The 14,170-nt window shown below is 46.0% G+C and overlaps 1 protein-coding gene across 1 annotated transcript in view; it reads left to right on the top strand.

Annotated features, from left to right (window-relative positions):
• LOC311130646 (transforming growth factor beta receptor type 3-like) overlaps window positions 1-14,170 on the top strand; it is a 149,827-nt gene that overhangs the window by 105,626 nt on the left and 30,031 nt on the right. The window contains 4 exon segments of the mRNA XM_084163435.1: window positions 4,090-4,252; window positions 5,152-5,299; window positions 10,265-10,454; window positions 13,760-14,079. Coding sequence (XP_084019561.1) covers window positions 4,090-4,252; window positions 5,152-5,299; window positions 10,265-10,454; window positions 13,760-14,079 — 821 coding nt within the window.

The raw sequence follows: 14,170 nt of genomic DNA, 5'->3' as shown, positions 1-14,170 counted from the left end.
AGGGGAAAAATTGAGAATGACCACTTGGGAGAGATGAGGATTCCTGTGCCACCACCCCTCTGACCAGATGCTCTCGGGGTATGCGAGAACACATGGTCAGACGAGGAGAGAGCAGTAGGAGTAGCAGTGTTTTCAGTGGTAATCCATGTTTCCGTCAGTGCCAGGAAGTCGAGGGACTGGAGGGTGGCATAGGCTGGGATGAAGTCAGCCTTGTTGGCGGCAGAACGGCAGTTCCAGAGGCTGCCTGAGACCTGGAACTCCAGGTGTGTGGTGCGTGCAGGGACCACCAGGTTAGAGAGGCAGCAGCCACGCGGTGTGAGGCGTTTGTGTAGCCTGTGCGGAGAGGAGAGAACAGGGATAGGCAGAGGCATAGTTGACAGGCTGCAGCAGATGGCTACAATAATGCAGAGGAGATCGGGATGAAATGAACTAAACATCAGGGAAAGGAGAGAGCAGGCCTCCCTCACCAAAAAAAAAAAATATATATAACTCTCCCAACTTCCACCTCAGAAACTATAATTGTTTCACTGAACCACCCGAGTAAAACTCTCCCAACTTCCACTTTAGAAATTAGAATTGTTGTAAACTACAGCAGACTGTTATCAGTAGCTGTAATTAAGTACAGCAGCTACCAACCACCTAACGTTAATGCCTCGGATGAGGTTAGAAAAACAGCTGAATGGTAGCAGCTAGCTGGCTCAATCACAGGTACTCCTAAGCATGAAATAACATTGGAAACAATTAACCATAGTTGCAAAAAGTTAAGCTACCCGCTAGCTAGCTAGCTTTGTTGGTCCAAGTAGTGGGTAGGCTAGCCTCGTGCTTCGCCGGAGTCCGCCGAATACAGTCCTTACCTACAATAATTACCTACAATAACCTTCAATAACTACCTGAGTAAGCTACCTATAATACCAAATTAATTATTATTAATACCAAATTAATTATTATTAATACTATATTAATACTATAATACCTTCAAGACTGTTGGAAAAGCATTCCAGGTGAAGCTGGTTGAGAGAATGCCAAGAGTGTACAAAACTGTCATCAAGGGTGGCTATTTGAAGAATCTCAAATATATAATATATTTGGATTTGTTTAACACTTTTTTGGTTACAACATGATTCCATATGTGTTATTTCATAGTTTTGATGTCTTGACTATTATTCTACAGTGTTTAAAATAGTAAAAATGAAGAAAAAGTATTGAATGAGTAGGTGTGTCCAAACATTTGACCGGTACTGTATATATATACAGCCATGAAGTCAAAGGATGTTGATGTCTTTGATGATCTTTTTGGCCTTCCTGTGACATTGGGTGCTGTAGGTGTCCTGGAGGGCAGGCAGTATGCCCCCGGTGATGCGTTAGGCAGACCGCACCACCCTCTGGAGAGCCCTGCGGTTGCGGGCGGTGCAGTTGCCGTACCAGGCGGTGATACAACCCGACAGGATGCTCTCAATGGCGCATCTGTAAAAGTTTGTGAGAGTCTTAGGGGTCAAGCCAAATTTATTCAGCCTCCTGAGGTTGAAGAGGCGCTGTTTGCCTTCTTCACCACACTATCTGTGTGGGTGGACCATTTCAGATTGTCAGTGATGTGTATGCCGAGGAACTTGAAGATTTTCACCTTCTCCACTGTGGCCCCATCGATGTGTATGGGGGCGTGCTCCCTCTGTTGTCTCCTGAAGTCCACAATCAGCTCTTCATTTTATTGACGTTGAGGGAGAGGTTATTTTCCTGGAACCACTCCGCCAGGGCCCTGGGGTGGTATGCAAATTGAAGTGGGTCTAGGGTGTCAGGTAGCCTCTCAAAGCACTTCATGATGACAGAATTGAGCGCTACAGGGTGATAGTATTTTAGTTCAGTTACCTTTGCTTTCTTGGGTACAAGAACAATGGTGGACATCTTGAAGCAAGTGGGGACAGCAGACTGGGATAGGGAGTGATTGAATATGTCTATAAACACTCCAGCCAGCTGGTCTGCGCATGCTCTGAGGACGCAGCTAGGGATGCCGTCTGGGCTGGCAGCCTTGCGAGGGTTAAGACACTTAAATGTCTTACTCACATTGGCCACGAAGAACGAGAGCCCACAGCCCTCGGGAGCGGGCCGTGTCGGTGGCACTGTGTTATCATCAAAATGGGCAAAGAAGGTGTTTAGCTTGTCCAGAAGCAAGACGTCGGTGTCCATGACATGGCTGGCTTTCCCTTTGTAATCCGTGATTGTCTGGAGTCCCTGCCGCATACGTCTTGTGTCTGAGCCGTTCGGAGGGCATAACTGCACTGTTTGTATTCGATCATGGTCCCAGTCACCTTGCCGTGGTTAAATGCGGTGGTTCGTGGTTTCAGTTTTGCGTGAATGCTGTCATCTATCCATGTTTTTTGGTTAAGGGAGGTTTTAATAGTCACAGTGGGAACAACATCCCCTATACACTTCCTGATTAACTCAGTCGCTGTGTCAGTGTATACGTCAATGTTATTCTCAGAGGCAACCCGGAACATATCCCAGTACGCGTGATCGAAACAATCTTGAAGCATGGATTCTGATTGGTCAGACCAGCGTTGAATAGACCTTAGCACGGGTACTTCCTGTTTGATTTTTCTGCCTATAGGAAGGGTTGAGCACAATGGATTTGCCGAACGGAGGGCGGGGGAGGGCCTTGTAGCCATCCTGGAAGGGAGAGTAACAATGGGCAATAGTTTCTGAAGCGCGAGTAGTACAGGCAATGTGTTGATAGAACTTCGTAGCGTTTTCTTCAGATTTGCTTTGTTAAAGTCCCCAGCTACAATAAATTCGGCCACAGGATATGTGGTTTTCAGTTTGCACAAAGTCCAGTGTAGTTCCATGAGGGCCGTTGTGGTATCGGCTTGAGGGGAAACATACACGGCTGGTACTATAACCAAAGCAAATTCTCTTAGGAGGTAATACGGTCGGCATTTGATTGGTATTCTAGGTCGGGTGAACAAAAGGACTTGAGTTCCTGTACGTCATCACAATCACAACATGGATAGTTAATCATGAAACATACACCTCAGGCCTTTCTTCTGTGCTCTCCATGTTCTCTGCTCTCCATGTTCTCTGCTCTCCATGTTCTCAGTCACTTGGAGGAGAGCAGAGAGAACAGAGAGTGTGTGGTTGCTTAGCCTTGAAGCAGTCATCCATTCAGCCCCTCTCTCTGTCATTAGACCCTGTGGTTTGGCGAAGGCCCAACATGCCATGTTTACCTCAGAGAGAGAGCTTTAGCTTTCCCGTCTGTCTCCCTATGTCTTTCCCTCTCTGGTACCTTTTCATGAGGCGGGACAGATTTCCGCTTTGTTGTTTCAGGCCATTAATACACACATACACTCTCACACTCACACTCAAACACACTCACACTCTCTTCCCCAGCTCTTCAAAGTGCCATGAGGAGGTTTGGGGAGGAAGGTGCCAACCCTTTACTTTATATTCTCTAAACCTCACTACTGTCCAAGACCTTGTTTGCCAAATAAGGAAGCATCTGTCTTGTGATTCCTCTGAGGAAAGACCGCAGGGCTTAACTGTTCATGATCGGTAAAAGACAGAGAAGAGGATTGCATGCCTGGTAGGTTGGATGGAGAATAATAATATTTGAGTAAATAAATGATAACAAGTTAGAATGGTGTGAAACCTGACAGGAATGACTGATTGGACGTGTTTATGACGGCTAATGTTCAAAATGTATTTTCTAAATATATTGGCCTTCATTTGATCAGAAACTTGAATAATAGTGTTCAATACAAAACTGGTCTGTCTGTCGCTGTCTTTTACCAGCAACCCCAAAGTGTTCAGATATCTCAAAACGTTGGCTGAACACACCGTAGTGTAAATACTCTAACTAAATACCTCATCCATTTGCTCATGAGGAATAATCTTGAAAGAAAAGAAAAACTTGCACACAAAGCTTCCCAGTATCACTTCAGTATATTAAGCTAACATATCGTCCTCTCTGCCTTCATCAGAGCATCTTCCTCTTGAGGATTAATCAGGTATAATCACATCACATCCAGTGTTCGACTTATACATTGAGTCATGATCTCACCTTGTAATCTCATCCACCCACCCTCTCCTTTACTCTTCCAGACCCAGTGTTCTCCGATACCTGCAAGATTGACAATAAGTTCCTGTCTCTGAACTACCTTGCTGGCTACGTAGAGCCACAGCCCTCTAAAGGCTGTGTCCTGTCTGGACCAGACCAGGACCAAGAGGTTCACATCATCGAGCTGCAAGCACCCAACTCCAGTAGGTCAGTACTGTAATCCACCACAACCATGACATAACCATAACACAACCGTAACATAACCATAACTCCAGCTGGTCAGTACTGTAGCCCACCACCTGAACCAAAACATTGTCTGACCCAAATAGGGCACACATTTATCCAGTTTGAGCTGGTTTCCTTGACACAGATTAAGCCTAGTTCTGGACTAAAGATCACTTTCAATGGAGATTCTCTATTGAGCATGCTTTAAATCGAGGATCATGCTTAATCTGTCTCTGAGAAACTGGCCCTTTATGTCAATATGATACATATTATGTTGATCACACTAACTCTTATCATGAACCTTAATGATCTCAGTGTAATTTCCCCACTACAAGAGGCCAGAATGGTCTCTCTCTCTGGTCTCTGGTAGTTTGTGTTGGATACGAAGAAAGAGGGGGGTAATATTGACCTTATGACGTTCTGTTAAGAACTCTATATCAGGCTCAGAGTCTATGGGGTCGTCCCAAAATGGCACCCTATTCACTATATAGTGCACTACTTTTGATCAGGGCCTCTATGGCACTATATAAGGAATAGGGTGCCATTTGGGATGCAGTCTATCTCAGACTCTAGTCTGTATCTCCAGTCTGCCAGGTAATCGCCTCACTCTCCCAGTGGTGTGATTACTCTGTATACGCATGAAGAGCCCCGAAATACAGGGAATATGGCAGCCATGATGTATTTCACCATACTGCTGCTATGTGGTCTGGTCTGTTACACACATGTCCTCCTCTTTCTGGGAATACTTCCAGTTTCTTAATCAGTTGGCCAGACAGAGAGAAGGCATGTAAATACAGAGTGTTTTGGGCCTTCCAAAATTCTTATGGCTCTCTCTCTCTCTCTCTCTCTCTCTCTCTCTCTTCTCCCCCCCCCTTGAGCAGTGCATTCCAGGTGGATGTGATCGTTGATCTGAGGCCGTTGGGGGCAGATGTTCTGTTGCATCGTGACGTCGTACTGCTGCTGAAGTGTGAGAAGTCTGTCAACTGGGTCATCAAGGCTCACAGCGTCATCGGGAAACTGGATGTGGTGGTACGTGACTCAGAACGTCACTCTGAATGTAACAAACACAGCCTCTCCATTTGGGAAGTGCTGTTTTGACCTAAATAAAAATTATTATATTTTCAATAGTAGCAGCTTATTTAAAGGCCATCTCCAGAGACCCAAGACTCCATCCCTCAGCTTTATAGCAAACCAAGTGGCGGCACTGCTGTTGAGTTGTTTTTCAAATTGAGTAGTTCAACTTTCAGATTTTTCCCTCCAATATTTTTTTCACTGTCTCAGTAACACCTCACAATGGCACCGATGGTGTGAGGGGAGACAGGCAGAAGAACCATGTCACAATACATGACTAGACAGGCACAGGAGACCGACAGGCATGTCACCACTTTGCGTTGCTGACCAATGCATTTGTCACAATCTGAGGAGTGTTGAAGTGGCACCTGGTTTCAACCTGCCTGCAAGGGAGGGAGGGAGATGGATGAAGCGTGAAATATCAACCTGACAGCTCCAAGGGTTGTCATCGCATCAAATGAGAGGGGGAAAGGAGGAGGAGAAAGGGGGAAGAGAGACATTTTCATAGGATCACCACATCCTCACACAGCCTGACCTGTTTGTCATCCATGATAATGTGAGTTATGAGCGCTGCTGACTGCAGGCTCTGGCTGCATCCCAAATGGCACCCTGTTACCTATATAGTGCCAACTACTTAGCATGTTAGCTAACCCTTCCCCTAACCCTAACTGTTTTAGCTAACCCTAACCTTTTTAGCTAACCCTTCCCCTAACCCCTAGCCTAGCTAACACTAGCCACCTAGCTAGAATTCATAACATGCCATACGTTTAGCTAATTCTTTTATATATTTTTTTGTTTATTTTTTACTTTTTCTCCCCAATTCGTAGTTACAGTCTTGTCCCATCGCTGCAACTCCTGTACGGACTCGGGAGAGGCGAAGGTCGAGAGCCATGCGTCCTCCGAAACAAGCCGCACAGCCTCTTGGCTCACTTAACCGGAAGCCAGCCGCACCAATGTGTCGGAGGAAACACCGTACAACTGCCAATCGTGTCAGCGTGCATGCGCCCAGACCGCCACAGGAGTCGCTAGAGCGTGATGGGAAAAGGACATCCCAGCCGGCCAAACCCTCTCCTAACCTGGACGACGCTGGGCCAATTGTGCGCCGCCTCATGGGTCTCCCGTTCGCGGCCGGCTGCAACACAGCCCGGGATCGAACCCGGCTCTGTAGTGATGCCTCAAGCACTGCGATGCAGTGCCTTAGACCGCTGCGCCACTCGGGAGTACGTTTTGCTAATTCGTAACATATTGTACATTTAGCAAATTCATAACATATAATATGAATTGTAATTTGTAACATATCATACGAAATGGTTGATGGACATCCACAAATAATACATGCCATATGAAACGTAACATATCATACTAAATGGAGTGTCCTGGACTAAAGGAAGAAATCAACCTGGCCTGCCCTCCTATCCTATCGTCTTTATGAATGCTGCGTAGCTCCATTCCATGGTCCCTATGCTAAGAGCTGACCTCAGTGGAGGTGTCTGGTGTTGTTTTATGGGCTCTGGGTCCCTGCTTCCCTGGGTTGGTTCCCACACTATGTAACAGTCATCCTCATGCAGGCAGGGTGGGTGTGTGCCTCTGCCAGGCCATGATGCTGCACTTCTGCCAGGCAGCAAGCTCAGTTTAGGCGCATGTTGCATCCCAAATGGCACACTATTCCCTATGTAATGCACTGCTTTTAACCAGGGTCCATTAATCTCTGGTCAAAAGTAGTGCACTATATAGGAAATAGGGTGCGATTTGGGACACAGACCCACACTCAGTCCCAGCCACCGTCTGCCTGTTTGTACAGCTGCACTTTAGGCTGTCACTGCACTGAATCAATCAGGCCATCAAAGCAGGTCTACGGTTGGCTACAGTAGTAGGTTACGCTAAGAGAAACAATAGGGGGAGGAGGGGATTGGAAACTGAGGACACATGGCAGCGATGTGCTGTGCTGCTGACCTACAGTTTACTGTTCTGGGACAGTACCAGCTTGCTCCCATATGGGTCGGCATGTAGCCTAGCGGTTAAGAGCGTTGGGCCAGTAACCGAAAGGTCGCTGGTTCAAATCCCCAAGCTGACTACGCGGAGGAAAAAATATGCCGATGTGCCCTTGAGCAAGGCACTTAACCCTAGTTGCTTTGGATAAGAGCATCTGCTAAAATTTAAATATCTGTTTGACATGACAGTTAATGACCAAATATTATTTGTCACATGTGCCGAATACAACGGGTGTAGATTTAACCGTGAAATGCTCAGCTTGCAGATCTCGACAAACCATTTCTGTATGAGCCTTACTTTGTGCACAGGGTCATTGTCATGCTGAAACAGGAAGGGGCCTTCCCCAAACTGTTGCCACAAAGTTGAAAGCACAGAATCATCTAGAATGTCATTGTATGCTGTAGCGTTAAGATTTCCCTTCACTGGAACTAGGGGGCCTAGCTCGACCATGAAAAACAGCCCCAGACCATTATTCCTCCTCCACCAAACTTTACAGTTGGCACTATGCGTTAGTGCAGGTAGCGTTCTCCTGGCATCCGCCAAACCCAGATTAATCCGTCGGACTGCCAGATGGTGAAGCGTGATTCATCACTCTAGAGAATGCGTTTCCACTGCTCCAGAGTCCAGTGGCGGCGAGCTTTACACCACTCCAGCCGACGCTTAGCATTGCGCATGGTGATCTTAGGCTTGTGTGCGGCTGCTTGGCCATGGAAACCCATTTCATGAAGCTCCCGACGAACAGTTATTGTGCTGACGTTGCTTCCAGAGGCAGTTTGGAACTCGGTAGTGAGTGTTGCAACCAAGGACAGACGATTTTTAAGCACTACATGCTTCAGCACTCGACGGTCCCGTTCTGTGACCTTGTTTGGCCTACCACTTCGCGGCTGAGCCGTTGCTCCTAGATATTTCCACTTCACAATAACAGCACTTACAGTTGACCGGGGCAGGTCTAGCAGGTTAGAAATCTGACTTGTTGGAAAGGTGGCATCCTATGACGGTGCCACGTTCAAAGTCACTGAGCTCTTCAGTAAGGCCATTCTACTTGCAATGTTTGTCTATGGAGATTGCATGGCTGTGTGCTCGATTTTATACACCTGTCAGCAACTGGTGTGGCTGAAATAACCTATTTGAAGGAGTGTCCACATACCTTTGTATACTTAGTGTATCAGTAAGGGATCATTATAGGAAACAGATAATACATTCAAATTGATATGTATACATTATTGATAACTTCAATTTCAAATGTTTACTTAATCTATGGACAGCTGCCCGTTTGGTCCCGCTGGACGTGGTCACTTCTTTTCAGTTGAATTTAGGAACATGGAAAAACATTTAAATTACTCCTGGGTTGATAAGGGCTGTGAAATCTGCATGATCTGTCACACAGACTGTTGTGCTATGACCGACATCATCAGTGTCTTCAGCAGACACATTTAGTTCTTCAAGTGTTGGCATTATCAAGTCCCATCGGAACAGCACAGACACTCAATTTCGGTCAGAATTGCCTTGCATTTTTCCCAGATTTTTCACATTTACACCACCACTTCCCCGTGACTCTTTCCCCCATGCTGTCTCAGCTTCTATGTGTCCAAGCTCTTCATCAGTATATTCTGGCTCATATAAATATGGTTCTGCAAAGTATGCATCCTCTTCAGGCTTGTAGCTGTCCGACTCAGACATGTTTTGATTTTGATTGAATGATTTTGGGCGGTGTAGTGCTTGAAGGACGTGTCTGCACTGCGCTATCCTCGAGAACCAGGCTCCGTGGAATTTGGAGGTGTGGCTACGCGAGACTATCAGCGCGCGGATGTAGTAGTGACGCAGAAATTAGTTCCAAGACAAGGGCAAAACAGGAAGTAAACACAGTTTGAGTTATACACATTTATGCTCGTAATAGTGTTTTGATATTGACATGCGTATAGCCCAGACGTTTTGAAGCACGTTTTTTGGGTGAGTCTGGCCACTACCACGATATGACTCCTGCAAGCAACTAAGACAGCCAAAGAAATATCAGGAATGGAACTCTGACCAAAGCAACTGTCTGGATGATGCTTCAACACTAAAAGTAAGTGGAAAATGAGGTCTAACATGCTAAAAATCGAAATATCCCTTTAAGCATTCTTATGGCTATTTAGCAGTCTTATGGCTTGGGAGTAGAAGCTGTCTCGGAGCCTGTTGGTCCGACAGCCAATGCTCCGGTACCGTTTGCCGGATGGTAGCAGAGTGAACAGTCTATGACTTGGGTGGCTGGACTCCATTGGCAATTTTTCAGGCCTGATATAGAGGTCCTGGATGGCAGGGAGCTCGGCCCAAGTGATGTACTGGACTGTCCGCACCACCCTCTGTAGCGCTTTGCGATCGATGGTGGTGCATTTGCCATACCAAGCGGTGGTGCAGCCAGTCAAGATGCTTTCAATGGTGCAGCTGTAGAACTTTCTGAGGATCCAAGGGCCCAATCTTTTCAGCCTCCTGAGGGGAAAGTGCAGGTGTGTGTGGACCATGTTAAGTCCTTAGTGATGTGGATGCCAAGGAATTTGAAGCTCTGAACCAGCTCCACTACAGCCCTGTCTATGTGGATTGGGATGTGTTCTCCCCTCCTTCTCCTGTAGTCCACGATCAGCTCCTTGGTCTTATTGACGTTGAGGGAGAGGTTGTTGTAATGGCACCACACTGCCAAGTCTCTGACCTCCTCCCTGTAGGCTGTCTCATCGCCGTCGGTGATCAGGCCTACCACAATCGTGTCGTGAAATGACTGTCATGACAAGACAGAGAGCGTGCTGGTTTAAAATATGGTCAGATTGCTCTGTCTGTACTGATGGACGAGCGTCACATAGGAGTAACTCCACCTGTCGGAAGAAAATTACTGTATACTGTATGTCATATTCAATATTCCATATGATTAATATAAACCTGTATTTACCTTTCTTTCAGACGCCAGATACCATCAGTCTGAGCCCCAACACAGAGAGGCTGATGGAGGTGTCTAGGACCCCTAAGCACCACCTCCCATCTGGCTCTCAGGCCCTGATCAAGTGGGCAGAGGATCATGGCTACGGACCGGTCACCTCCTACACCCACACCCCTGTAGCTAACACTTTCAACCTGAGGCTCAGGGAGCCAGGTGAGCAACACCCAGGCTTCTATAAGCCCTGATTGATTGATTGATGGATTGATATGAAAAAGTATTGAATTTATTTGGAGAACTCTAAAATTCTGTTTAAGACAATTGAGTGTGTTGTTGGTGCCCCCCCCCCCCCCCCCCCCCCCCCCCCCTAAGAGTGACATGCTCGCATCCCCTGATCGCTGCGAACAGTATTTTAGATTCTTTACAGAAAATAAAGAAAATATCAGATCCCAGATTGACAGTAGCCGACACCATACCAGCATTTCTGGTCAGGAGGCACTAGAGGCAACTACTCTGAGACTGTCTACTGCTTCCTTTAGCTCCTTTGAGTCCCTCCTTGATACTGTAGCTCACATGAAGACATCCTCCTGCCCCTTGGACGTGATCCCTACTAGACTACTAATATAAGTTATGCCTAATGTTGGCCCCAACATTCTGTCTATTGTAAATAGCTCCATGACCTCTGGCTCCTTTTCAAAAAACTGCTCTGGTCCAACCTCTCCCTAAAAAGCACAATCTAGACCCCTCCTCACTGAGTAATTATAGACCTATCTATAAACTTCCTTTTTTATCCAAGATTTTTAGAAGAAGTTGATTTCAAGCAATTGGTGGCTTATTTGGGCGGTATACCGTATACCGGGGTATTTGGAAATAGCCACGGGATGGTTTTTCAATACCGTCACCATTTAAACTATTTATTTAAAGTTTTTCAATAAATTGTAATATTGTTAGCTACTTTTTGAGTAAATACCTGCATTCAACTTGTGCAGTACATTAGGAGATAAAGCAGATTGCATTCTTCATTTCACCTGTCACATTATTTTACATTAAGAATCTTACCTTAGTTCCCCAGAACAGTTGACCCAGTCAAGTGTTTGTTTGTAAATAGCACAACAGGAGAAAGCGGGAGCAGGTCCAGCTGTGTATTGACAGGGGTCGCGTTTTATATTGAAAGCCAACAGTGTTTTTTTGCTTCACTAGAGTGATCAGGGATGTGCAGCTACAGTTTTCCTTCACAGAAAATACATTAGAGCAACACATTCTGCAAAAAATAGCTTAATTTTCATCAGATGACAACAGAAGTGCAACGCTATTTGGCTGGCAGCCACACATTTAAATGAGCTTACAATGAAAAAGCAAGGTATTTTTTGCAAAAACTATGCAGCGCCATATTTCTAATGTTTATCATAGAATGTAGCCAGCTATATTTCCTAATGTTTTGCTTAAAGTTAATCTAGCATTTTACGAGAGAAAAGTAGGCTGGCTACACCGATAAAAGTACTAGAGAAAAGTAGCTACACATTAGTCAGAGTGCTGTCTACTGATAGAATGCCCATTCTGCTGATAGAAGATTTTAGATCTGCGTTTCCAAAACGCAGCAAAATATTTCTTATGCGTTTCATATTTTTTTCCTGCGTGAACAAACACAGAATTCTGCGTTAACGCGACCCCTAGTTTAACTTGCTAGTTATCTATGTAAGTGGCTGAATTAATAAGGTAACGGGGCATAATATTGGGTTAGTCAAAGCCCTTTGGATGAGTTATCTGTAGGCTATCTTGATTTCCTTGCGCTTTTTTCTCGTCTCTGTTCTCGGCCCGTCTGCTCCTCACCCATCTTCTCCAAGCAGAGCAGGCAGGCAGGCCAGTTGCCCTAGTGACTCCAGACTCCACACAGACACAGCCTGTACACACGCTGCTCCAGAGTACTGTTCAGACAAGCATTGCTGAAAATGTTGAGTCTCTTGTTCACATTCGCTTGTAAATGCCCAAACTCACTAAAAATGACATTCGGTAGCTCCTACCTATATATGTATAACTTTATGAGCTGGATTGCCTGTCTTTCTCGTTAGCATATTTAGCTAGCAGCCTCCATGGAAATGTGTTATTACTTGTGCTAATTTTGTTAGCATTGTGGTAATAGATGCCCAATGGGCTTTTTTTGCGTTTATTTTGGCACCCCCTTGTGTACTAATCCAGTAATACCGTAAATCCCGGGATAAGAGAAGGACTGTATGACGATATGAAAATCTGGATACCGCCCAACCCTACAAGTGACCTAAGTGACTTTGAGCGTGGTATGATCGTCGGTGCCAGGCACGCCGGTTCCAGTATCTCAGAAACGGCTGGCCTCCTGGGCTTTTCATGCATAACAGTGTCTAGGGTTTACAGAGAATGGTGCGACAAACAAAAAAATATCCAGTCAGCAGCAGTCCTGTGGGCGAAAACAGCTCGTTGATGAGAAAGGTCGAAGAGAATGGCAAGAATTGTGCAAGCTAACAGGCGGGCCACAAACAGGCAAATAACGGTGGTGGGCAGGTGTGCAGAATGGAATCTCGGAACGCACAACTCATCAGTCCTTGTCACGGATGGGCTGTTGCAGTAGATGACCACACCGGGTTCCACTACTATCAGCTAAAAACAAGAAGAAGCGGCTCCAGTGGGCGCGCGATCACCAACACTGGACAATTGAGGAGTGGAAAAACCTTGCCTGGTCTGATGAATCTCGGTTCCTGTTGCGTCATGCTGATGGAAGCCAGGATTAGGTATAAGCAGCATGAGTTCATTGCCCCATCCTGCCTGGTGTCAATGGTATAGGCTGGTGGTGTAATGGTGTGGGGAATGTTTTCCAGACACATTAGGTCCCTTGATACCAATTGAGCAACGTTTGAACGCCACACCTTGTAGATTCCATTCCCTGAAGAATTCAGGCTGTTCTGGAGGCAAATGGGGGTCCGACCCGGTACTAGATGGGTGTACCTAACAAACTGGCCACTGAGAGTGTATGTTTACTATATTTAAAATAATAGATAATGTATGACAAATAGACATAGGTTCACTCAATTTAAGCAAGATATCTACTATGAAAATGAATTATGCTAATAATAATAATACACTTTATTTGTAAGCGCTTTTCATGATCATGAATTGTTCTAAAAGGATAAACTGTTATAAATTATTGATTTCACAACCACATACCATCGACATCCAATTTTAACTGTCCTTATAAAGACAATAGTCTGAAACTACATCTGCTAACTCTGAGCCAGTTTAGTTTCAGTGTTCCGTTCTGTTTCTGCTCTGTGCAATTTCCATGTCTTTAAAACCACCAGATGACACTTTAACACACGCCTGTAAGTGTGTGTGTATGTGTTTGTGTGTGTGTGTGTGTGTGTGTGTGTGTGTGTGTGTGTGTGTGTGTGTGAAAGTGTGTGTGAGTGCGTGTGCATTCATGCTTGTGCGTCTCTGTATCTGTGCATCTGTGTGTGTGTGACTAAAATGTGTCACACACACTTGACTTCCAGATGTGGTGGATCCCCTGGATTCAATGTTCCCTCCAGAACTCTTCATCTTACGGGACACCAACCCCCTCCTCTCTGGTGGTCAGGGGGGTGCCGCCCCGCACTCCGGTGGCCTGCCCTTCACCTTCCCCCTGCCCCCGCTCATGGAGCAGGGCCTGCCCTACCTGTCCCTGCCCCCCTCCCTGGATGACCGGCCCTGGCTGGGGCTGGGAGGGGAGCTGGGTGGGGAGCCTGAGGAGCAGCAGGGGACCCTCAGTGCGGGTCTCAGTGTTCAGTGTGAGGAGAGCAGGATAGTGGTCAGCATCGACCGAGAGAGTCTGCAGGTGAGGAGATACTTTAGTAGTCAGCCAACTGGTTTATCACTGTGACTAAATGTCTGCCTCCATTGCATCAAAAATGGAGGAAAGGCAGTTA

This window comes from Coregonus lavaretus (assembly GCF_964263955.1).
Source record: "Coregonus lavaretus genome assembly, chromosome: 6".
NCBI lineage: Eukaryota > Metazoa > Chordata > Actinopteri > Salmoniformes > Salmonidae > Coregonus > Coregonus lavaretus.
Note: the sequence above shows the minus strand (reverse complement) of the source record. Positions and strands in the feature narration are given on the sequence as shown.